The 27,476-nt window shown below is 39.6% G+C and overlaps 1 protein-coding gene across 1 annotated transcript in view; it reads left to right on the plus strand.

Annotated features, from left to right (window-relative positions):
• The window catches only part of LOC124019611 (N-acetylglucosamine-6-sulfatase-like), a 57,260-nt gene extending 32,191 nt beyond the window's left edge, over positions 1-25,069 (plus strand). The window contains 8 exon segments of the mRNA XM_046334998.1: positions 14,557-14,675; positions 14,837-15,042; positions 15,645-15,705; positions 15,708-15,752; positions 15,755-15,864; positions 16,154-16,300; positions 17,870-17,883; positions 24,920-25,069. Of these exon segments, the coding sequence (XP_046190954.1) occupies positions 14,557-14,675; positions 14,837-15,042; positions 15,645-15,705; positions 15,708-15,752; positions 15,755-15,864; positions 16,154-16,300; positions 17,870-17,883; positions 24,920-24,989 (772 nt within the window). The 3' untranslated portion in view covers positions 24,990-25,069.
• The last annotated feature ends 2,407 nt before the right edge of the window (positions 25,070-27,476 follow it).

Genomic DNA, 27,476 nt, shown 5'->3' on the forward strand with positions numbered 1-27,476 from the left:
AGTTATAATGTATCCTTTATGAGTTATAATGTATCCTTTATGAGTTATAATGTATCCTTTATGAGTTATAATGTATCCTTTATGAGTTATAATGTATCCTTTATCCTTTATGAGTTATAATGTATCCTTTATGAGTTATAATGTATCCTTTATGAGTTATAATGTATCCTTTATGAGTTATAATGTATCCTTTATGAGTTATAATGTATCCCCCTATCCTTTATGAGTTATAATGTATCCTTTATGAGTTATAATGTATCCTTTATGAGTTATAATGTATCCTTTATGAGTTATAATGTATCCTTTATGAGTTATAATGTATCCTTTATGAGTTATAATGTATCCTTTATGAGTTATAATGTATCCTTTATGAGTTATAATGTATCCTTTATGAGTTATAATGTATCCTTTATGAGTTATAATGTATCCCCTATCTTTATGAGTTATATAATCCCCCTATCCTTTATGAGTTATAATGTATCCTTTATGAGTTATAATGTATCCTTTATGAGTTATAATGAGTTATAATCCCCCTATCCTTTATGAGTTATATAATGTATCCTTTATGAGTTATAATGTATCCTTTATGAGTTATAATGTATCCTTTATGAGTTATAATGTATCCTCCTTTATGAGTTATAATGTATCCTTTGAGTTATAATGTATCCTTTATGAGTTATAATGTATCCTTTATGAGTTATAATGTATCCTTATGAGTTATAATGTATCCTTTATGAGTTATAATGTATCTTTATGAGTTATAATGTATCCTTTATGAGTTATAATGTATCCTTTATGAGTTATAATGTATCCTTTATGAGTTATAATGTATCCTTTATGAGTTATAATGTATCCTTTATGAGTTATAATGTATCCTTTATGAGTTATAATGTATCCTTATGAGTTATAATGTATCCCTTTATGAGTTATAATGTATCCTTTATGAGTTATAATGTATCCTTTATGAGTTATAATGTATCCTTTATGAGTTATAATGTATCCTTTATGAGTTATAATGTTATCCTATCCTTTATGAGTTATAATGTATCCCCCTATCCTTTATGAGTTATAATGTATCCTTTATGAGTTATAATGTATCCTTTATGAGTTATAATGTATCCTTTATGAGTTATAATGTATCCCCCTATCCTTTATGAGTTATAATAATGTATCCTTTATGAGTTATAATGTATCCTTTATGAGTTATAATGTATCCTTTATGAGTTATAATGTATCCTTTATGAGTTATAATGTATCCTTTATGAGTTATAATGTATCCTTTATGAGTTATAATGTATCCTTTATGAGTTATAATGTATCCTTTATGAGTTATAATGTATCCTTTATGAGTTATAATGTATCCCCCCCTATCCTTTATGAGTTATAATGTATCCTTTATGAGTTATAATGTATCCTTTATGAGTTATAATGTATCCTTTATGAGTTATAATGTATCCCCCCTATCCTTTATGAGTTATAATGTATCCTTTATGAGTTATAATGTATCCTTTATGAGTTATAATGTATCCTTTATGAGTTTATAATGTATCCTTTATGAGTTATAATGTATCCTTTATGAGTTATAATGTATCCTTTATGAGTTATAATGTATCCTTTATGAGTTATAATGTATCCTTTATGAGTTATAATGTATCCTTATGAGTTATAATGTATCCTTTATGAGTTATAATGTATCCTTTATGAGTTATAATGTATCCTTTATGAGTTATAATATCCTTTATGAGTTATAATGTATCCTATGAGTTATAATGTATCCTTTATGAGTTATAATGTATCCTTTATGAGTTATAATGTATCCTTTATGAGTTATAATATCCTTTATGAGTTATAATGTATCCCCCTATCCTTTATGAGTTATAATGTATCCTTTATGAGTTATAATGTATCCTTTATGAGTTATAATGTATCCCCCTATCCTTTATGAGTTATAATGTATCCTTTATGAGTTATAATGTATCCTTTGAGTTATAATTATGAGTTATAATGTATCCTATCCTTTATGAGTTATAATGTATCCTTTATGAGTTATAATGTATCCTTTATGAGTTATAATGTATCCTTTATGAGTTATAATGTATCCTTTATGAGTTATAATGTATCCTTTATGAGTTATAATGTATCCCCCCTATCCTTTATGAGTTATAATGTATCCTTTATGAGTTATAATGTTATAATAATGTATCCTTATGAGTTATAATGTATCCTTTATGAGTTATAATGTATCCTTTATGAGTTATAATGTATCCTTTATGAGTTATAATGTATCCTTTGAGTTATAATGTATCCTTTATGAGTTATCCTTTATGAGTTATAATGTATCCTTTATGAGTTATAATGTATCCTTTATGAGTTATAATGTATCCTTTATGAGTTATAATGTATCCTTTATGAGTTATAATGTATCCTTTATGAGTTATAATGTATCCTTTATGAGTTATAATGTATTATGAGTTATAATGTATCCTTTATGAGTTATAATGTATCCTTTATGAGTTATAATGTATCCTTTATGAGTTATAATGTATCCTTTATGAGTTATAATGTATCCTTTATGAGTTATAATGAATGTATCCTTTATGAGTTATAATGTATCCTTTATGAGTTATAATGTATCCTTTATGAGTTATAATGTATCCTTTATGAGTTATAATGTATCCTTTATGAGTTATAATGTATCCTTTATGAGTTATAATGTATCCTTTATGAGTTATAATGTATCCTTTATGAGTTATAATGTATCCTTTATGAGTTATAATGTATCCTTTATGAGTTATAATGTATCCTTTATGAGTTATAATGTATCCTTTATGAGTTATAATGTATCCTTTATGAGTTATAATGTATCCTTTATGAGTTATAATGTATCCTTTATGAGTTATAATGTATCCCCCCCTATCCTTTATGAGTTATAATGTATCCTTTATGAGTTATAATGTATCCTTTATGAGTTATAATGTATCCTTTATGAGTTATAATGTATCCTTTATGAGTTATAATGTATCCTATTATGAGTTATAATGTATCCTTTATGAGTTATAATGTATCCTTTATGAGTTATAATGTATCCTTTATGAGTTATAATGTATCCTTTATGAGTTATAATGTATCCTTTATGAGTTATAATGTATCCTTTATGAGTTATAATGTATCCTTTATGAGTTATAATGTATCCTTTATGAGTTATAATGTATCCTTTATGAGTTATAATGTATCCTTTATGAGTTATAATGTATCCTTTATGAGTTATAATGTATCCCCCCTATCCTTTATGAGTTATAATGTATCCCCCCTATCCTTTATGAGTTATAATGTATCCTTTATGAGTTATAATGTATCCTTTATGAGTTATAATGTATCCTTTATGAGTTATAATGTATCCTTTATGAGTTATAATGTATCCTTTATGAGTTATAATGTATCCTTTATGAGTTATAATGTATCCTATCCTTTATGAGTTATAATGTATCCTTTATGAGTTATAATGTATCCTTTATGAGTTATAATGTATCCTTTATGAGTTATAATGTATCCTTTATGAGTTATAATGTATCCCCCCTATCCTTTATGAGTTATAATGTATCCTTTATGAGTTATAATGTATCCTTTATGAGTTATAATGTATCCTTTATGAGTTATAATGTATCCTTTATGAGTTATAATGTATCCCCCCCTATCCTTTATGAGTTATAATGTATCCTTTATGAGTTATAATGTATCCTTTATGAGTTATAATGTATCCTTTATGAGTTATAATGTATCCTTTATGAGTTATAATGTATCCTTTATGAGTTATATCCTTTATGAGTTATAATGTATCCTTTATGAGTTATAATGTATCCTTTATGAGTTATAATGTATCCTTTATGAGTTATAATGTATCCTTTATGAGTTATAATGTATCCTTTATGAGTTATAATGTATCCTTTATGAGTTATAATGTATTATAATTTATGAGTTATAATGTATCCTTATGAGTTATAATGTATCCTTTATGAGTTATAATGTATCCTTTATGAGTTATAATGTATCCTTTATGAGTTATAATGTATTATGAGTTATAATGTATCCTTTATGAGTTATAATGTATCCTTTATGAGTTATAATGTATCCTTTATGAGTTATAATGTATCCTTTATGAGTTATAATGTATCCTTTATGAGTTATAATGTATCCTTTATGAGTTATAATGTATCCTTTATGAGTTATAATGTATCCTTTATGAGTTATAATGTATCCTTTATGAGTTATAATGTATCCCCTTTATGAGTTATAATGTATCCTTTATGAGTTATAATGTATCCTTTATGAGTTATAATGTATCCTTTATGAGTTATAATGTATCCTTTATGAGTTATAATGTATCCTTTATGAGTTATAATGTATCCTTTATGAGTTATAATGTATCCTTTATGAGTTATAATGTATCCTTTATGAGTTATAATGTATCCTTTATGAGTTATAATGTATCCTTTATGAGTTATAATGTATCCTTTATGAGTTATAATGTATCCTTTATGAGTTATAATGTATCCTTTATGAGTTATAATGTATCCTTTATGAGTTATAATGTATCCTTTATGAGTTATAATGTATCCTTTATGAGAGTTATAATGTATCCTATTTATGAGTTATAATGTATCCTTTATGAGTTATAATGTATCCTTTATGAGTTATAATGTATCCTTTATGAGTTATAATGTATCCTTTATGAGTTATAATGTATCCTTTATGAGTTATAATGTATCCTTTATGAGTTATAATGTATCCTTTATGAGTTATAATGTATCCTTTATGAGTTATAATGTATCCTTTATGAGTTATAATGTATCCTTTATGAGTTATAATGTATCCTTTATGAGTTATAATGTATCCTTTATGAGTTATAATGTATCCTTTATGAGTTATAATGTATCCTATTTATGAGTTATAATGTATCCTTTATGAGTTATAATGTATCCTTTATGAGTTATAATGTATCCTTTATGAGTTATAATGTATCCTTTATGAGTTATAATGTATCCTTTATGAGTTATAATGTATCCTTTATGAGTTATAATGTATCCTTTATGAGTTATAATGTATCCTTTATGAGTTATAATGTATCCTTTATGAGTTATAATGTATCCTATTTTATGAGTTATAATGTATCCTTTATGAGTTATAATGTATCCTTATTATGAGTTATAATGTATCCTTTATGAGTTATAATGTATCCTTTATGAGTTATAATGTATCCCCTATGAGTTATAATGTATCCTTTATGAGTTATAATGTATCCTTATGAGTTATAATGTATCCTTTATGTTATAATGTTATAATGTATCCTTTATGAGTTATAATGTATCCTTTATGAGTTATAATGTATCCTTTATGAGTATCCTTTATGAGTTATAATGTTATGAGTTATAATGTATCCTTTATGAGTTATAATGTATCCTTTATGAGTTATAATGTATCCTTTATGAGTTATAATGTATTATGAGTTATAATGTATCCTTTATGAGTTATAATGTATCCTTTATGAGTTATAATGTATCCTTTATGAGTTATAATGTATCCTTTATGAGTTATAATGTATCCTTTATGAGTTATAATGTATCCTTTATGAGTTATAATGTATCCTTTATGAGTTATAATGTATCCTTTATCCTTTATGAGTTATAATGTATCCTTTATGAGTTATAATGTATCCTTTATGAGTTATAATGTATCCTATTATGAGTTATAATGTATCCTTTATGAGTTATAATGTATCCTTTATGAGTTATAATGTATCCTTTATGAGTTATAATGTATCCTTTATGAGTTATAATGTATCCTTTATGAGTTATAATGTATCCTTTATGAGTTATAATGTATCCTTTATGAGTTATAATGTATCCTTTATGAGTTATATGAGTTATAATGTATCCTTATGAGTTATAATGTATCCTTTATGAGTTATAATGTATCCTTTATGAGTTATAATGTATCCTTTATGAGTTATAATGTATCCTATCCTTTATGAGTTATAATGTATCCTTTATGAGTTATAATGTATCCTTTATGAGTTATAATGTATGAGTTATAATGTATCCCCCTATGAGTTATAATGTATCCTTTATGAGTTATAATGTATCCTTTATGAGTTATAATGTATTTATGAGTTATAATGTATCCTTTATGAGTTATAATGTATCCCCCTATCCTTTATGAGTTATAATGTATCCTTATGAGTTATAATGTATCCTTTATGAGTTATAATGTATCCTTTATGAGTTATAATGTATCCTTTATGAGTTATAATGTATCCTTTATGAGTTATAATGTATCCTTTATGAGTTATAATGTATCCTTTATGAGTTATAATGTATCCCCTATCCTTTATGAGTTATAATGTATCCTTTATGAGTTATAATGTATCCTTTATGAGTTATAATGTATCCCCCTTTATGAGTTATAATGTATCCTTTATGAGTTATAATGTATCCTTTATGAGTTATAATGTATTATGAGTTATAATGTATCCTTTATGAGTTATAATGTATCCTTTATGAGTTATAATGTATCCTTTATGAGTTATAATGTATCCTTTATGAGTTATAATGTATCCTTTATGAGTTATAATGTATCCTTTATGAGTTATAATGTATCCTTTATGAGTTATAATGTATCCTTTATGAGTTATAATGTATCCTTTATGAGTTATAATGTATCCTTCCTTTATGAGTTATAATGTATCCTTTATGAGTTATAATGTATCCTTTATGAGTTATAATGTATCCTTTATGAGTTATAATGTATCCTTTATGAGTTATAATGTATGAGTTATAATGTATCCTTTATGAGTTATAATGTATCCTTTATGAGTTATAATGTATCCTTTATGAGTTATAATGTATCCTTTATGAGTTATAATGTATCCTTTATGAGTTATAATGTATCCTTTATGAGTTATAATGTATCCTTTATGAGTTATAATGTATCCTTTATGAGTTATAATGTATCCTTTATGAGTTATAATGTATATAATGTATCCTTTATGAGTTATAATGTATCCTTTATGAGTTATAATGTATCCTTTATGAGTTATAATGTATCCCCCTATCCTTTATGAGTTATAATGTATCCTTTATGAGTTATAATGTATCCTTTATGAGTTATAATGTATCCTTTATGAGTTATAATGTATCCTTTATGAGTTATAATGTTATATCCTTTATGAGTTATAATGTATATCCTATATGAGTTATAATGTATTATGAGTTATAATGTATCCTTTATGAGTTATAATGTATCCTTTATGAGTTATAATGTATCCTTTATGAGTTATAATGTATCCTTTATGAGTTATAATGTATTTATGAGTTATAATGTATCCTTTATGAGTTATAATGTATCCTTTATGAGTTATAATGTATCCTTTATGAGTTATAATGTATCCTTTATGAGTTATAATGTATCCTTTATGAGTTATAATGTATATCCTTTATGAGTTATAATGTATCCTTTATGAGTTATAATGTATCCTTTATGAGTTATATGAGTTATAATGTATCCTTTATGAGTTATAATGTATCCTTTATGAGTTATAATGTATCCTTTATGAGTTATAATGTATCCTTTATGAGTTATAATGTATCCTTTATGAGTTATAATGTATCCTTTATGAGTTAATAATGAGTTATAATGTATCCTTTATGAGTTATAATGTATCCCCCTATCCTTTATGAGTTATAATGTATCCTTTATGAGTTATAATGTATCCTTTATGAGTTATAATGTATCCTTTATGAGTTATAATGTATCCTATGAGTTATAATGTATCCTTTATGAGTTATAATGTATCCTATATGAGTTATAATGTATCCTTTATGAGTTATAATGTATCCTTTATGAGTTATAATGTATCCTTTATGAGTTATAATGTATCCTTTATGAGTTATAATGTATCCTTTATGAGTTATAATGTATCCTTTATGAGTTATAATGTATCCCCCCTATCCTTTATGAGTTATAATGTATCCTTTATGAGTTATAATGTATCCTTTATGAGTTATAATGTATCCTTTATGAGTTATAATGTATCCTTTATGAGTTATAATGTATCCTTTATGAGTTATAATGTATCCTTTATGAGTTATAATGTATCCTTTATGAGTTATAATGTATCCTTTATGAGTTATAATGTATCCTTTATGAGTTATAATGTATCCTTTATGAGTTATAATGTATCCTTTATGAGTTATAATGTATCCCCTATGAGTTATATCCTTTATGAGTTATAATGTATCTTTATGAGTTATAATGTATCCTTTATGAGTTATAATGTATCCTTTATGAGTTATAATGTATCCTTTATGAGTTATAATGTATCCTTTATGAGTTATAATGTATCCTTTATGAGTTATAATGTATCTTTATGAGTTATAATGAGTTATAATGTATCCCCCTATCCTTTATGAGTTATAATGTATCCTTTATGAGTTATAATGTATCCTTTATGAGTTATAATGTATCCTTTATGAGTTATAATGTATCCTTTATGAGTTATAATGTATCCTGAGTTTATGAGTTATAATGTAATGAGTTATAATGTATCTTTATGAGTTATAATGTATCCTTTATGAGTTATCCTTTATGAGTTATAATGTATCCTTTATGAGTTATAATGTATCCTTTATGAGTTATAATGTATCCCCCCTATCCTTTATGAGTTATAATGTATCCTTTATGAGTTATAATGTATCCTTTATGAGTTATAATGTATCCTTTATGAGTTATAATGTATCCTTTATGAGTTATAATGTATCCCCCTATCCTTTATGAGTTATAATGTATCCTTTATGAGTTATAATGTATCCTTTATGAGTTATAATGTATCCTATATGAGTTATAATGTATCCTTTATGAGTTATAATGTATCCTTTATGAGTTATAATGTATCCTTTATGAGTTATAATGTATCCTTTATGAGTTATAATGTATCCCCCCTATCCTTTATGAGTTATAATGTATCCTATTATGAGTTATAATGTATCCTTTATGAGTTATAATGTATCCTTTATGAGTTATAATGTATCCTTTATGAGTTATAATGTATCCCCTATCCTTTATGAGTTATAATGTATCCTTTATGAGTTATAATGTATCCTTTATGAGTTATAATGTATCCTTTATGAGTTATAATGTATCCTTTATGAGTTATAATGTATCCTTTATGAGTTATAATGTATCCTTTATGAGTTATAATGTATCCTTTATGAGTTATAATGTATCCTTTATGAGTTATAATGTATCCTTTATGAGTTATAATGTATCCTTTATGAGTTATAATGTATCCTTTATGAGTTATAATGTATCCTTTATGAGTTATAATGTATCCTATCCTTTAGTTATAATGTATCCTTTATGAGTTATAATGTATGAGTTATAATGTATCCCCCCTATCCTTTATGAGTTATAATGTATCCTTTATGAGTTATAATGTATCCTTTATGAGTTATAATGTATCCTTTATGAGTTATAATGTATCCTTTATGAGTTATAATGTATCCTTTATGAGTTATAATGTATCCTTTATGAGTTATAATGTATCCTTTATGAGTTATAATGTATCCTTTATGAGTTATAATGTATCCTTTATGAGTTATAATGTATCCTTTATGAGTTATAATGTATCCTTTATGAGTTATAATGTATCCTTTATGAGTTATAATGTATCCTTTATGAGTTATAATGTATCCTTTATGAGTTATAATGTATCCTTATATGAGTTATAATGTATCCTTTATGAGTTATAATGTATCCTTTATGAGTTATAATGTATCCTTTATGAGTTATAATGTATCCTTTATGAGTTATAATGTATCCTTTATGAGTTATAATGTATCCCCCTATCCTTTATGAGTTATAATGTATCCTTTATGAGTTATAATGTATCCCCCCTATCCTTTATGAGTTATAATGTATCCTTTATGAGTTATAATGTATCCTTTATGAGTTATAATGTATCCTTTATGAGTTATAATGTATCCTTTATGAGTTATAATGTATCCTTTATGAGTTATAATGTATCCTATGAGTTATAATGTATCCTTTATGAGTTATAATGTATCCTTTATGAGTTATAATGTATCCTTTATGAGTTATAATGTATCCTTTATGAGTTATAATGTATCCTATATGAGTTATAATGTATCCCCCTATCCTTTATGAGTTATAATGTATCCTTTATGAGTTATAATGTATCCTTTATGAGTTATAATGTATCCCCCCTTTATGAGTTATAATATCCTTTATGAGTTATAATGTATCCCCCCTATCCTTTATGAGTTATAATGTATCCTTTATGAGTTATAATGTATCTATCCTTTATGAGTTATAATGTATCCCCCTATCCTTTATGAGTTATAATGTATCCCCCTATCCTTTATGAGTTATAATGTATCCTTTATGAGTTATAATGTATCCTTTATGAGTTATAATGTATCCTTTATGAGTTATAATGTATCCTTTATGAGTTATAATGTATCCTTTATGAGTTATAATGTATCCTTTTATGAGTTATAATGTATCCTTTATGAGTTATAATGTATCCTTTATGAGTTATAATGTATCCTTTATGAGTTATAATGTATCCTTTATGAGTTATAATGTATCCCCCCTATCCTTTATGAGTTATAATGTATCCCCCTATCCTATGAGTTATAATGTATCCTTTATGAGTTATAATGTATCCTTTATGAGTTATAATGTATCCTTTATGAGTTATAATGTATCCTATGAGTTATAATGTATCCTATGAGTTATAATGTATCCTATGAGTTATAATGTATCCTATCCTTTATGAGTTATAATGTATCCTTTATGAGTTATAATGTATCCCCCCCTTTATGAGTTATAATGTATCCTTTATGAGTTATAATGTATCCTTTATGAGTTATAATGTATCCTATATGAGTTATAATGTATTTATGAGTTATAATGTATCCTTTATGAGTTATAATGTATCCTTTATGAGTTATAATGTATCCTTTATGAGTTATAATGAGTTATAATGTATCCCCCTATCCTTTATGAGTTATAATGTATCCTTTATGAGTTATAATGTATCCTTTATGAGTTATAATGTATCCTTTATGAGTTATAATGTATCCTTTATGAGTTATAATGTATCCTTTATGAGTTATAATGTATCCTTTATGAGTTATAATGTATCTTTATGAGTTATAATGTATCCCCTATTATGAGTTATAATGTATCCTTTATGAGTTATAATGTATCCTTTATGAGTTATAATGTATCCTTTATGAGTTATAATGTCCTTTATGAGTTATAATGTATCCTTTATGAGTTATAATGTATCCTTTATGAGTTATAATGTTATATCCTTTATGAGTTATAATGTATCCCCCTATCCTTTATGAGTTATAATGTATCCCCCTATCCTTTATGAGTTATAATGTATCCTTTATGAGTTATAATGTATCCTTTATGAGTTATAATGTATCCTTTATGAGTTATAATGTATCCTTTATGAGTTATAATGTATCCTTTATGAGTTATCCCCTTTATGAGTTATAATGTATCCTTTATGAGTTATAATGTATCCCCCTATCCTTTATGAGTTATAATGTATCCTTTATGAGTTATAATGTATCCTTATGAGTTATAATGTATCCTTTATGAGTTATTTATCCTTTAGAGTTATAATGTATCCCCCTATCCTTTATGAGTTATAATGTATCCTTTATGAGTTATAATGTATCCTTTATGAGTTATAATGTATCCTTTATGAGTTATAATGTATCCTTTATGAGTTATAATGTATCCTTTATGAGTTATAATGTATCCTTTATGAGTTATATGAGTTATAATGTATCCTTTATGAGTTATTTATGAGTTATAATGTATCCTATATGAGTTATAATGTATCCTATCCTTTATGAGTTATAATGTATCCTTTATGAGTTATAATGTATCCTTTATGAGTTATAATGTATCCTTTATGAGTTATAATGTATCCTTTATGAGTTATAATGTATCCTTTATGAGTTATAATGTATCCCCCCTATCCTTTATGAGTTATAATGTATCCTTTATGAGTTATAATGTATCCTTTATGAGTTATAATGTATCCCCCCTATCCTTTATGAGTTATAATGTATCCTTTATGAGTTATAATGTATCCTTTATGAGTTATAATGTATCCTTTATGAGTTATAATGTATCCCCCCTATCCTTTATGAGTTATAATGTATCCTTTATGAGTTATAATGTATCCCCCCCTATCCTTTATGAGTTATAATGTATCCTTTATGAGTTATAATGTATCCTTTATGAGTTATAATGTATCCTTTATGAGTTATAATGTATCCTTTATGAGTTATAATGTATCCTTTATGAGTTATAATGTATCCTTTATGAGTTATAATGTATCCCCCTATCCTTTATGAGTTATAATGTATCCTTTATGAGTTATAATGTATCCCCCCCTATCCTTTATGAGTTATAATGTATCCTTTATGAGTTATAATGTATCCTTTATGAGTTATAATCCTTTATGAGTTATAATGTATCCTTTATGAGTTATAATGTATCCTTTATGAGTTATAATGTATCCCCCTATCCTTTATGAGTTATAATGTATCCTTTATGAGTTATAATGTATCCTTTATGAGTTATAATGTATCCCCCTTTATGAGTTATAATGTATCCCCCTATCCTTTATGAGTTATAATGTATCCTTTATGAGTTATAATGTATCCTTTATGAGTTATAATGTATCCTTTATGAGTTATAATGTATCCTTTATGAGTTATAATGTGAGTTATAATGTATCCTTTATGAGTTATAATGTATCCTTTATGAGTTATATAATGTTATATCCCCCCTATCCTTTATGAGTTATAATGTATCCTTTATGAGTTATAATTTATGAGTTATAATGTATCCTTTATGAGTTATAATGTATCCTTTATGAGTTATAATGTATCCCCTTTATGAGTTATAATGTATCTATCCTTTATGAGTTATAATGTATCCTTTATGAGTTATAATGTATCCTTTATGAGTTATAATGTATCCTTTATGAGTTATAATGTATCCTTTATGAGTTATAATGTATCCCCCCTATCCTTTATGAGTTATAATGTATCCTTTATGAGTTATAATGTATCCTTTATGAGTTATAATGTATCCTTTATGAGTTATAATGTATCCTTTATGAGTTATAATGTATCCTTTATGAGTTATAATGTATCCTTTATGAGTTATAATGTATCCCCCTTTATGAGTTATAATGTATCCTTTATGAGTTATAATGTATCCTTTATGAGTTATAATGTATCCTTTATGAGTTATAATGTATCCTTTATGAGTTATAATGTATCCTATCCTTTATGAGTTATAATGTATCCTTTATGAGTTATAATGTATCCTTTATGAGTTATAATGTATCCTTTATGAGTTATAATGTATCCTTTATGAGTTATAATGTATCCCCCTATCCTTTATGAGTTATAATGTATTATGAGTTATAATGTATCCTTTATGAGTTATAATGTATCCTATATGAGTTATAATGTATCCTTTATGAGTTATAATGTATCCTTTATGAGTTATAATGTATCCCCCCCTATCCTTTATGAGTTATAATGTATCCTTTATGAGTTATAATGTATCCTTTATGAGTTATAATGTATCCTTTATGAGTTATAATGTATCCTATGAGTTATAATGTATCCTTTATGAGTTATAATGTATCCTTTATGAGTTATAATGTATCCTTTATGAGTTATAATGTATCCTTTATGAGTTATAATGTATCCTTTATGAGTTATAATGTATCCCCCCCTTTATGAGTTATAATGTATCCTTTATGAGTTATAATGTATCCCCCCCTATCCTTTATGAGTTATAATGTATCCTTTATGAGTTATAATGTATCCTTTATGAGTTATAATGTATCCTTTATGAGTTATAATGTATCCTTTATGAGTTATAATGTATCCTTTATGAGTTATAATGTATCCCCCCTTTATGAGTTATAATGTATCCTTTATGAGTTATAATGTATCCCTTTATGAGTTATAATGTATCCTTTATGAGTTATAATGTATCCTTTATGAGTTATAATGTATCCCCTATCCTTTATGAGTTATAATGTATCCCCCTATCCTTTATGAGTTATAATGTATCCTTATGAGTTATAATGTATCCTTTATGAGTTATAATGTATCCTTTATGAGTTATAATGTATCCTTTATGAGTTATAATGTATCCTTTATGAGTTATAATGTATCCTATATGAGTTATAATGTATCCTATATGAGTTATAATGTATCCTATATGAGTTATAATGTATCCTTTATGAGTTATAATGTATCCTTTATGAGTTATAATGTATCCTATATGAGTTATAATGTATCCTTTATGAGTTATAATGTATCCTTTGAGTTATAATGTATCCTATGAGTTATAATGTATCCTTTATGAGTTATAATGTATCCCCCCCTATCCTTTGAGTAATGTTTCCCCCCCCCCCGCCACTAGGTGGCGTACTCTGCTGTCAGTGGATGACTTGGTGGAGAAGGTGGTGAAGAGGTTAGAGGTCAGAGGGGAACTGGACAACACTTACATCATTTTTACCTCAGACAACGGATACCACACAGGTACACAACACACCTGACACAGGTACACAACACACACACATACACCGCCTTAAGAAAAGTAAAGCTCCACCCCCCCCCCTCTCTTCCTCCCACCCCCCAGGTCAGTTCTCTCTCCCCCTGGATACCACTGTGATCCCCCCCTCTCCTCCTCCCACCCCCAGGTCAGTTCTCTCTCCCCCTGGATAAGAGGCAGCTGTATGAGTCTGATATAAGAGTTCCTCTGCTGATCCGAGGGCCCAACATCAAGCCTAACCAGACCACCGGGCTGGCGGTCCAGAACGTTGACCTGGGTCCTACCATCCTGGACATGGCCGGTTACAACGTCAGCAAGACTGCCATGGATGGAATGTCCTTCCTGTCTGTACTGGTGAGAACCCACTATACTATATATAACACCTAGTACAACGTCATGTCTGTACTGGTGAGAACCCACTATACTATATATAACACCTAGTACAATGTCATGTCCTTCCTGTCTGTACTGGTGAGAACCCACTATACTATATATAACACCTAGTACAACGTCATGTCCTTCCTGTCTGTACTGGTGAGAACCCACTATACTATATATAACACCTAGTACAATGTCATGTCCTTCCTGTCTGTACTGGTGAAAACCCACTATACTATATATAACACCTAGTACAATGTCAACGCAGCCTAGCACAACGCAGCCTAGCACAACGCAGCCTAGCACAACGCAGCCCAGTGGCCGGTGTATTCTCTGTGTCAGGAGGGATCAGTGTTTAACTGGTGTGTGTGTTCTCTGTGTTTAACTGTTGTGTATATTCTCTGTGTCAGGAGGGATCAGTGTTTAACTGGTGTGTGTATTCTCTGTGTCAGGAGGGATCCGTGTTTAACTGGTGTGTGTGTTCTCTGTGTCAGGAGGGATCTGTGTTTAACTGGTGTGTGTATTCTCTGTGTCAGGAGGGATCTGTGTTTAACTGGTGTGTGTATTCTCTGTGTCAGGAGGGATCTGTGAACAGCACTACGTGGAGAACAGACTTCCTGGTGGAGTATGAAGGGAGGGGTCTAATGTGTCTGATCCCGCCTGCCCCCTGCTGGGTCCTGGGGTCTATAATGTTTCCCTGACTGTGTGTGTGAGGACTCCTTCAACAACACTTACGCCTGCGTTCGTACCTTTCGCCCCTCTGTCAACCTCCAGTACTGCGAGTTTGATGACAACGAGGTAAAAGGGAGAGAACTGTTTAGTCACTAGGGATGTGTAGACATCTCACCAGCTAATATCTCTGTGTTCCCCAGGTGTTTAACATTACAGTAGACCCCTACCAGGTCATTAGTAATAACTACTCTCTCTCTGTGTTCCCCAGGTGTATAACATTACTGTATCCCCCCTACCAGGTCATTAGTAATGTATCTCTCTCTGTGTTCCCCAGGTGTTTGTAGAGGTATATAACATGACAGTAGACCCCTACCAGGTCATTAGTAATAACTAACTCTCTCTCTGTGTTCCCCAGGTGTTTGTAGAGGTATATAACATGACAGTTGACCCCTACCAGCTCATTAACCTGGCTAAGACCATCGACCAGGAAGTCCTGGAGAAGATGAACCACAGACTGATGATGCTCCAGTCCTGTTCTGGACAGTCCTGTAGGACCCCTGGGGTCTACGATATGGTATGCACGGTACACTGACCAACCACCCAGCTCTACCCCAGTCCTGTAGGACCCCTGGGGTCTACGATACACGGTACGCACGGTACACTGACCAACCACCCAGCTCTACCCCAGTCCTGTAGGACCCCTGGGGTCTACGATACAATGTACGCACGGTACACTGACCAACCACCCAGCTCTACCCCAGTCCTGTAGGACCCCTGGGGTCTATGAGTTATAATGTACGCACGGTACACTGACCAACCACCCAGCTCTACCCCAGTCCTGTAGGACCCCTGGGGTCTACGATACACGGTACGCACGGTACACTGACCAACCACCCAGCTCTACCCCAATCCTGTAGGACCCCTGGGGTCTACGATACACGGTACGCACGGTACACTGACCAACCACCCAGCTCTACCCCAGTCCTGTAGGACCCCTGAGGTCTACGAGTTACAATGTACGCACGGTACACTGACCAACTACCCAGCTCTACCCCAGTCCTGTAGGACCCCTGGGGTCTACGATACACGGTACGCACGGTACACTGACCAACCACCCAGCTCTACCCCAGTCCTGTAGGACCCCTGGGGTCTACGTTTACACGGTACGCACGGTACACTGACCAACCACCCAGCTCTACCCCAGTCCTGTAGGACCCCTGGGGTCTACGATACACGGTACGCACGGTACACTGACCAACCACCCAGCTCTACCCCAGTCCTGTAGGACCCCTGGGGTCTAACGATACACGGTACGCACGGTACACTGACCAACCACCCAGCTCTACCCCAGTCCTGTAGGACCCCTGGGGTCTACGATACACGGTACGCACGGTACACTGACCAACCACCCAGCTCTACCCCAGTCCTGTAGGACCCCTGGGGTCTACGATACACGGTACGCACGGTACACTGACCAACCACCCAGCTCTACCCCAGTCCTGTAGGACCCCTGGGGTCTACGATACACGGTACGCACGGTACACTGACCAACCACCCAGCTCTACCCCAGTCCTGTAGGACCCCTGGGGTCTACGATACACGGTACGCACGGTACACTGACCAACCACCCAGCTCTACCCCAGTCCTGTAGGACCCGTGGGGTCTACGATACACGGTACGCACGGTACACTGACCAACCACCCAGCTCTACCCCAGTCCTGTAGGACCCCTGGGGTCTACGATACACGGTATGCACGGTACACTGACCAACCACCCAGCTCTACCCCAGTCCTGTAGGACCCCTGGGGTCTACGATACACGGTATGCACGGTACACTGACCAACCACCCAGCACTACCCCAGTCCTGTAGGACCCCTGGGGTCTACGATACACGGTATGCACGGTACACTGACCAACCACCCAGCTCTACCCCAGTCCTGTAGGACCCCTGGGGTCTACGATACACGGTATGCACGGTACACTGACCAACCACCCAGCACTACCCCAGTCCTGTAGGACCCCTGGGGTCTACGATACACGGTATGCACGGTACACTGACCAACCACCCAGCTCTACCCATCTCCTCTCTACAGACCACCCAGCTCTACCCTAGTCCTGTAGGACCCCTGGGGTCTACGATACACGGTATGCACGGTACACTGACCAACCACCCAGCTCTACCCCAGTCCTGTAGGACCCCTGGGGTCTACGATACACGGTATGCACGGTACACTGACCAACCACCCAGCACTACCCATCTCCTCTCTACAGACCACCCAGCTCTACCCCCCTCTCCTCTCCTCTCTACAGACCACCCAGCTCTACCCCCCACCCCTCTCCTCTCTATAGACCACCCAGCTCTAACCCTCCTCTCTACAGACCACCCAGCTCTAACCCTCCCTCTCTACAGACCACCCAGCTCTAACCCTCTCCTCTCTACAGACCACCCAGCTCTACCCCCCCTCTCCTCTCTACAGACCACCCAGCTCTACTCCCCCCATCTCCTCTCTACAGACCACCCAGCTCTACCCCTCCCACCCTCTCCTCTCTACAGACCACCCAGCTCTTCCCCCCACCCCTCTCCTCTCCCCAGACCACCCAGCTCTACCCCCACTCCTCTCCTCTCTACAGACCACCCCTCTCTACAGACCACCCAGCTCTACCCCCCACTCCTCTCCTCTCTACAGACCACCCAGCTCTAACCCTCTCCTCTCCCCAGACCACCCAGCTCTACCCCCCCACTCCTCTCCTCTCTACAGACCACCCAGCTCTAACCCTCTCCCCAGACCACCCAGCTCTACCCCCCCACTCCTCTCCTCTCCCCAGACCACCCAGCTCTAACCCCCTCTCCTCTCTACAGACCACCCAGCTCTACCCCCCTCTCTACAGACCACCCAGCTCTACCACCCCCCCTCTCTCCTCTCCCCAGACCACCCAGCTCTAACCATCTCCTCTCCCCAGACCACCCAGAACTAACCCTCTCCTCTCCCCAGACCACCCAGCTCTACCCCACCCCTCTCCTCTCCACGGACCACCCAGAACTAACCACCCCTCTCCTCTCCCCAGACCACCCAGAACTAACCACCACACTCCTCTCCCCAGACCACCCAGAACTAACCACCTCACTCCTCTCCCCAGACCACCCAGAACTAACCACCACACTCCTCTCCCCAGACCACCCAGAACTAACCACCACACTCTTCTCCCCAGACCACCCAGAACTAATCCCCCTCTCCTCTCTACAGACCACCCAGCTCTAACCACCACACTCCTCTCCCCAGACCACCCAGCTCTAACCCCCCTCTCCTCTCTACAGACCACCCAGCTCTAACCACCCCTCTCCTCTCCCCAGACCACCCAGCTCTAACCACCCCTCTCCCTCTCCCCAGACCACCCAGCTCTAACCCCCCTCTCCTCTCTACAGACCACCCAGCTCTAACCCTTCCTCTCCCCAGACCACCCAGAACTAACCCTCTCCTCTCTACAGACCACCCAGCTCTACTCCACCCCTCTGCTCTCCACGGACCACCCAGAACTAACCACCCCTCTCCTCTCTACAGACCACCCAGCTCTAACCACCACACTCCTCTCCCCAGACCACCCAGCTCTAACCCCCCTCTCCTCTCTACAGACCACCCAGCTCTAACCCCCCTCTCCTCTCCCCAGACCACCCAGCTCTACCCCCACTCCTCTCTACAGACCACCCAGCTCTACCCCCCTCTCCTCTCCCCAGACCACCCAGCTCTAACCACCCCTCTCCTCTCCCCAGACCACCCAGCTCTAACCACCCCTCTCCTCTCCCCAGACCACCCAGCTCTAACCACCCCTCTCCTCTCCCCAGACCACCCAGCTCTAACCACCCCTCTCCTCTCCCCAGACCACCCAGCTCTAACCACCCCTCTGTTCTTCTCTCTGCAGACCACCCAGCTCTAACCACCCCTCTGTTCTTCTCTCTGCAGACCACCCAGCTCTAACCCCCCCTCTGTTCTTCTCTCTGCAGACCACCCAGCTCTAACCACCCCTCTGTTCTTCTCTCCGCAGACCACCCAGCTCTAACCCTCTCCTCTCCCCAGACCACCCAGCTCTAACCCCCCTCTGTTCTTCTCTCTGCAGACCACCCAGCTCTAACCACCCCTCTGTTCTTCTCTCTGCAGACCACCCAGCTCTAACCACCCCTCTGACTGCAGACCACCCAGCTCTAACCACCCCTCTGTTCTTCTCTCTGCAGACCACCCAGCTCCAACCACCCTCTGTTCTTCTCTCTGCAGACCACCCAGCTCTAACCACCCCTCTGTTCTTCTCTCTGCAGACCACCCAGCTCTAACCCCCCTCTCCTCTCTACAGACCACCCAGCTCTAACCCCCTCTCCTCTCCCCAGACCACCCAGCTCTAACCACCCCTCCTCTCCCCAGATCACCCAGCTCTACCCCCCCCTCTCCTCTCTACAGACCACCCAGCTCTAACCCTCTCCTCTCCCCAGACCACCCAGCTCTAACCACCCCTCTCCTCTCCCCAGACCACCCAGCTCTAACCACCCCTCTGTTCTTCTCTCTACAGACCACCCAGCTCTACCACCCCCCTCTCCTCTCCACAGACCACCCAGAACTAACCCTCTCCTCTCTACAGACCACCCAGCTCTACCCCACCCCTCTCCTCCACGGACCACCCAGAACTAACCACCCCTCTCCTCTCTACAGACCACCCAGCTCTAACCACCACACTCCCTCCCCAGACCACCCAGCTCTTCCCCCCCCTCTCCTCTCCCCAGACCACCCAGCTCTAACCCCCCCCTCTCCTCTCTACAGACCACCCAGCTCTAACCCCCTTTCCTCTCCCCAGACCACCCAGCTCTACCCCCCCACTCCTCTCTACAGACCACCCAGCTCTAACCCCCCCTCCTCTCTACAGACCACCCAGCTCTAACCCTCTCCTCTCCCCAGACCACCCAGCTCTACCCCCCACTCCTCTCCTCTCTACAGACCACCCAGCTCTAACCCTCTCCCCAGACCACCCAGCTCTACCCCCCACTCCTCTCCTCTCCCCAGACCACCCAGCTCTAACCCCCTCTCCTCTCTACAGACCACCCAGCTCTACCCCCCTCTCTACAGACCACCCAGCTCTACCACCCCCTCTCTCCTCTCCCCAGACCACCCAGCTCTAACCATCTCCTCTCCCCAGACCACCCAGAACTAACCCTCTCCTCTCCCCAGACCACCCAGCTCTACCCCACCCCTCTCCTCTCCACGGACCACCCAGAACTAACCACCCCTCTCCTCTCCCCAGACCACCCAGAACTAACCACCACACTCCTCTCCCCAGACCACCCAGAACTAACCACCACACTCCTCTCCCCAGACCACCCAGAACTAACCACCACACTCCTCTCCCCAGACCACCCAGAACTAACCACCCACTCTTCTCCCCAGACCACCCAGAACTAATCCCCTCTCCTCTCCCAGACCACCCAGCTCTAACCACCACACTCCTCTCCCCAGACCACCCAGCTCTAACCACCCCTCTCCTCTCCCCAGACCACCCAGCTCTAACCCCCCTCTCCTCTCCCCAGACCACCCAGCTCTAACCACCCCTCTCCTCTCCCCAGACCACCCAGCTCTAACCCCCTCTCTCCTCTCTACAGACCACCCAGCTCTAACCCTCTCCTCTCCCCAGACCACCCAGAACTAACCCTCTCCTCTCTACAGACCACCCAGCTCTGTCCACCCCTCTGCTCTCCACAGACCACCCAGAACTAACCACCCCTCTCCTCTCCCCAGACCACCCAGCTCTAACCACCACCTCTCTCCCCAGACCACCCAGCTCTAACCACCACCTCCTCTCCCCAGACCACCCAGCTCTAACCCCCCTCTCCTCTCTACAGACCACCCAGCTCTAACCCCCCTCCTCTCCCCAGACCACCCAGCTCTAACCCCCACTCCTCTCTACAGACCACCCAGCTCTAACCCCCCTCTCCTCTCCCCAGACCACCCAGCTCTAACCACCCCTCTCCTCTCCCCAGACCACCCAGCTCTAACCACCCCTCTCCTCTCCCCAGACCACCCAGCTCTAACCACCCTCTCTCTCCCCAGACCACCCAGCTCTAACCACCCCTCTCCTCTCCCCAGACCACCCAGCTCTAACCACCCCTCTGTTCTTCTCTCTGCAGACCACCCAGCTCTAACCACCCCTCTGTTCTTCTCTCTGCAGACCACCCAGCTCTAACCACCCCTCTGTTCTTCTCTCTGCAGACCACCCAGCTCTAACCACCCCTCTGTTCTTCTCTCTCCCCAGACCACCCAGCTCTAACCACCCCTCTGTTCTTCTCTCTGCAGACCACCCAGCTCTAACCACCCCTCTGTTCTTCTCTCTGCAGACCACCCAGCTCTAACCACCCCTCTGTTCTTCTCTCTGCAGACCACCCAGCTCCAACCACCCCTCTGTTCTTCTCTCTGCAGACCACCCAGCTCCAACCACCCCTCTGTTCTTCTCTCTGCAGACCACCCAGCTCTAACCACCCCTCTGTTCTTCTCTCTGCAGACCACCCAGCTCTAACCCCCCTCTCCTCTCTACAGACCACCCAGCTCTAACCCCCCTCTCCTCTCCCCAGACCACCCAGCTCTAACCACCCTCTCCTCTCCCCAGACCACCCAGCTCTAACCCCCCTCTCCCCAGACCACCCAGCTCTAACCACCCTCTCCCCAGACCACCCAGTTCTTCTCTCTCCCCAGACCACCCAGCTCTAACCACCCCTCTGTTCTTCTCTCTACAGACCACCCAGCTCTAACCCCTCTCTCCTCTCCCCAGACCACCCAGAACTAACCCTCTCCTCTCCCAGACCACCCAGCTCTAACCCCCTTCTGTTCTCCTCTCCACGGACCACCCAGAACTAACCACCCCTCTCCTTCTACAGACCACCCAGCTCTCTCCTCTCCCCAGACCACCCAGCTCTAACCACCCCTCTGTTCTCCTCTCCCCAGACCACCCAGCTCTACCCCCCCACTCCTCTCTGTTCTCTCTCTCCCCAGACCACCCAGCTCTAACCACCCCTCTCTCTCTCCCCAGACCACCCAGCTCTAACCCTCTGTTCTCCTCTCCACAGACCACCCAGCTCTAACCACCCCTCTGTTCTTCTCTCCCCAGACCACCCAGCTCTAACCACCCCTCTGTTCTTCTCTCCCCAGACCACCCAGCTCTAACCACCCCTCTGTTCATATCCCCAGACCACTCAGCTCTAACCACCCCTCTGTTCTTATCCACAGACCACCCAGCTCTAACCACCCCTCTGTTCTCCACAGACCACCCAGCTCTAACCACCCCTCTGTTCTTCTCTCCAGACCACCCAGCTCTAACCACCCCTCTGTTCTTCTCTCTGCAGACCACCCAGCTCTAACCCCTTCTCCCCAGACCACCCAGCTCTCTCCTCTCCCAGACCACCCAGCTCTAACCACCCCTCTGTTCTTCTCTCTGCAGACCACCCAGCTCTAACCCCCCTCTGTTCTTCTCTCCCCAGACCACCCAGCTCTAACCACCCTCTGTTCTCTCTCCCCAGACCACCCAGCTCTAACCACCCTCTGTTCTCTCTCTGCAGACCACCCAGCTCTAACCACCCTCTGTTCTTCTCTCTGCAGACCACCCAGCTCTAACCACCCCTCTGTTCTTCTCTCCCCAGACCACCCAGCTCTAACCACCCCTCTGTTCTTCTCTCCCCAGACCACCCAGCTCTAACCACCCCTCTGTTCTTCTCTGCAGACCACCCAGCTCTAACCACCCCTCTGTTCTTCTCTCTGCAGACCACCCAGCTCTAACCCCTCCCCTCTGTTAACCCTCTCTCTCCCCAGACCACCCAGCTCTAACCACCCTCTGTTCTCCCCAGACCACCCAGCTCTAACCACCCTCTGTTCTTCTCTCTGCAGACCACCCAGCTCTAACCACCCCTCTGTTCTTCTCTCTGCAGACCACCCAGCTCTAACCACCCCTCTGTTCTTCTCTCCCCAGACCACCCAGCTCTAACCACCCCTCTGTTCTTCTCTCCCCAGACCACCCAGCTCTAACCACCCCTCTGTTCTTCTCTCCCAGACCACCCAGCTCTAACCACCCCTCTGTTCTTCTCTCCCCAGACCACCCAGCTCTAACCACCCCTCTGTTCTTCTCTCCCCAGACCACCCAGCTCTAACCACCCCTCTGTTCTTCTCTCTGCAGACCACCCAGCTCTAACCACCCCTCTGTTCTTCTCTCTGCAGACCACCCAGCTCTAACCCCCCTCTGTTCTTCTCTCTGCAGACCACCCAGCTCTAACCACCCCTCTGTTCTTCTCTCCCCAGACCACCCAGCTCTAACCACCCCTCTGTTCTTCTCTCTGCAGACCACCCAGCTCTAACCACCCCTCTGTTCTTCTCTCTGCAGACCACCCAGCTCTAACCACCCCTCTGTTCTTCTCTCTGCAGACCACCCAGCTCTAACCACCCCTCTGTTCTTCTCTCTGCAGACCACCCAGCTCTAACCACCCCTCTGTTCTTCTCTCTGCAGACCACCCAGCTCCAACCACCCCTCTGTTCTTCTCTCTGCAGACCACCCAGCTCTAACCACCCCTCTGTTCTTCTCTCTGCAGACCACCCAGCTCTAACCACCCCTCTGTTCTTCTTCTCTCCCCAGACCACCCAGCTCTAACCACCCCTCTGTTCTTCTCTCTGCAGACCACCCAGCTCTAACCACCCCTCTGTTCTTCTCTCTGCAGACCACCCAGCTCTAACCACCCCTCTGTTCTTCTCTCTGCAGACCACCCAGCTCTAACCACCCCTCTGTTCTTCTCTCTGCAGACCACCCAGCTCTAACCACCCCTCTGTTCTTCTCTCTGCAGACCACCCAGCTCTAACCACCCCTCTGTTCTTCTCTCTCCAGACCACCCAGCTCTAACCACCCCTCTGTTCTTCTCTCCCCAGACCACCCAGCTCTAACCACCCCTCTGTTCTTCTCTCTGCAGACCACCCAGCTCTAACCACCCCTCTGTTCTTCTCTCTGCAGACCACCCAGCTCTAACCACCCCTCTGTTCTTCTCTCCCAGACCACCCAGCTCTAACCACCCCTCTGTTCTTCTCTCTCCAGACCACCCAGCTCTAACCACCCCTCTGTTCTTCTCTCCCCAGACCACCCAGCTCTAACCACCCCTCTGTTCTTCTCTCTGCAGATATACGTTTGACCCTCACCTGATGTTCAGTAACAGGATCCACCGGCGCAACAGGCTGAGACGGGCCTGAAGAGCAGGAGGAGAGGAGGGCTGTCTGAGCCCGTGCTGCTGTTCCCTAGTGTCTGAGACCTCAGCCCTGTAGGGGTTGGAGAGGGACCTTCTGTAAACTCCACACTACAGCACTTTTAACAGTCTGGACACAACACGTCTACCCTGTGTTTGGACACCCCCTGTCTACCCTGTGTTTGGACACCCCCTGTCTACCCTGTGTCTGGACACCCCCTGTCTACCCTGTGTTTGGACACCCCCTGTCTACCCTGTGTCTGGACACAGTATCACCCATTGATTGGTTATTTTAAGACATTGTTTGACTGATTTTAATTTTACATGTTGTGTTTGTTAATTACGTGAGGAAAATCAATGATCTCAAATCAGCTGTTTTTCAAATAATTAACAAGTCTTGACCTGCTACAGTAGGACTAGAAACCATTCTGGTTATTCCTCTTTCTCTCAGTAGGACTAGAAACCATTCCTATTGTTCCTCTTTCTCCCAGTAGCACTAGAAACCATACCTGTTGTTCCTCTTTCTCCCAGTAGGACTAGAAACCATACCTGTTGTTCCTCTTTCTCCCAGTAGGACTAGAAACCATACCTGTTGTTCCTCTTTCTCCCAGTAGGACTAGAAACCATACCTGTTCTTCCTCTTTCTCCCAGTAGGACTAGAAACCATTCTGGTTGTTCCTCTTTCTCCCAGTAGGACTAGAAACCATTCCGGTTGTTCCTCTTTCTCCCAGTAGGACTAGAAACCATTCTGGTTCTTCCTCTTTCTCCCAGTAGGACTAGAAACCATTCCGGTTTGTTCCTCTTTCTCCCAGTAGGACTAGAAACCATTCGGTTCTTCCTCTTTCTCCCAGTAGGACTAGAAACCATTCTGGTTATTCCTCTTTCTCCCAGTAGGACTAGAAACATAATTTTGGAGTCACTCTTTATTGTATATAAGAATAGAATATATTTCTGAATGCTTCTACATTAATGTGGATGCTACCAGTAGGACTAGATAATCCTGAATTAATCCTCTTTTAATGTAGAAGTGTTCAGAAACATGTTCTATTCTTACTAAAAAGGTGGAGAAACAGTGGAGGGGAGGAGTCTAGTGGTACGGACAGAAACAGTGGAGGGAGAAAGTCATTCTGGTTCGGGCAGAAACAGTGGAGGGGGAGGAGTCCCAGTAGGAGGAGTCTAGAAACCATTCAGTGGGAGGGAGGAGTCTAGTTCAGAAACAGTGGGGAGGGAGGAGTCAGTAGGACAGAAACAGTGGGGAGGGAGAAGTCTAGTGGTCCAGAAACAGTGGGGAGGGAGGAGTCTACGGGAAACCATTCTGGTTCTTCCTCGGGCAGAAACAGTGGAGGGGAGGAGTCTAGTGGTACGGGCAGAAACAGTGGAGGGGGAGGAGTCTGGTGGTTCTTCAGAAACAGTCTTTCTAGTGGTAGGACAGAAACAGTGGAGGGGGGAGGAGTCTAGTGGTGTGGAGGGGAGGAGTCTAGTGGTGTGGAGGGGGAGGAGTCTAGTGGTGTTTCTAGTGGTGTGGAGGGGGAGGAGTCAGTGGTAGGACAGAAACAGTGGAGGGGTCTGGAGACTGAGGGCCTTTAACTAAACATCTTCTGATGTGTTGCCATGGCAGCACATCAACCAGCATCAACTGTGTGTGTTTGTAATTCCAGAGGGTTTCTTGTTGATTATACCTGATTTTATAGATCTCTATCTACAGGGTGCATTTAGTTACGTTATAGAAATAAATGTCCACTTTAATTTGTTAACCCGTTTGGATTGTCTCCACAGTCAGGTCTAAGAAACCTAACCTGCCAATCATATAATTCAACCGTATCCATTTCTGATCCCGTTGGCCAGCCTCTGATCCATTGGCCAGTCTCTGATCCGCTTTCCAATCTGTCAAAACGTTTCCATGGTTTTGAACGTTTATTTTCTTCTCTATTTTTTTGTTATGCGGTTGTTCCATTTCTGGGTGTTTTATCCAATAAACTAACAGTATTCTGAAATCACTTCCTGGTTTGGTGTTTCAAATGTCCTGTTGGAAAACAGAGACCACAGTCGTTACAACATGTTACCCCAGTGGTCACTAACCCTGGTCCTAGAGAAGGGGTGCAGGGGTTTGGCCCAGCACTAAGGAGTCCAGTGGTCACTAACCCTGGTCCTAGAGAAGGGGGAGGGGTTTGTTCCAGCACAGCACTAACTTACCTCAAACAGGAACACTGCCCGATCAACATGTTACCCCAGTGGTCACTAACCCTGGTCCTAGAGGGGGGCAGGGGTTTGTTCCAGCCCAGCACTAACGTATTACCCCAGTGGTCACTAACCCTGGTCCTAGAGGGGGGAGGGGTTTGTTCCAGTGGTACCTCAAACAGGAACAGTGGATCAACATGTTACCCCAGTGGTCACTAACCCTGGTCCTAGAGAACAGTGGAGGGGTTTGTTCCAGTCCAGTGGTGTGGAGGGGGAGCCAGATCATGTTACCCCAGTGGTCACTAACCCTGGAGGA

Source organism: Oncorhynchus gorbuscha, unplaced genomic scaffold, assembly GCF_021184085.1.
Source record: "Oncorhynchus gorbuscha isolate QuinsamMale2020 ecotype Even-year unplaced genomic scaffold, OgorEven_v1.0 Un_scaffold_639, whole genome shotgun sequence".
Taxonomy (NCBI): Eukaryota; Metazoa; Chordata; class Actinopteri; order Salmoniformes; family Salmonidae; genus Oncorhynchus; species Oncorhynchus gorbuscha.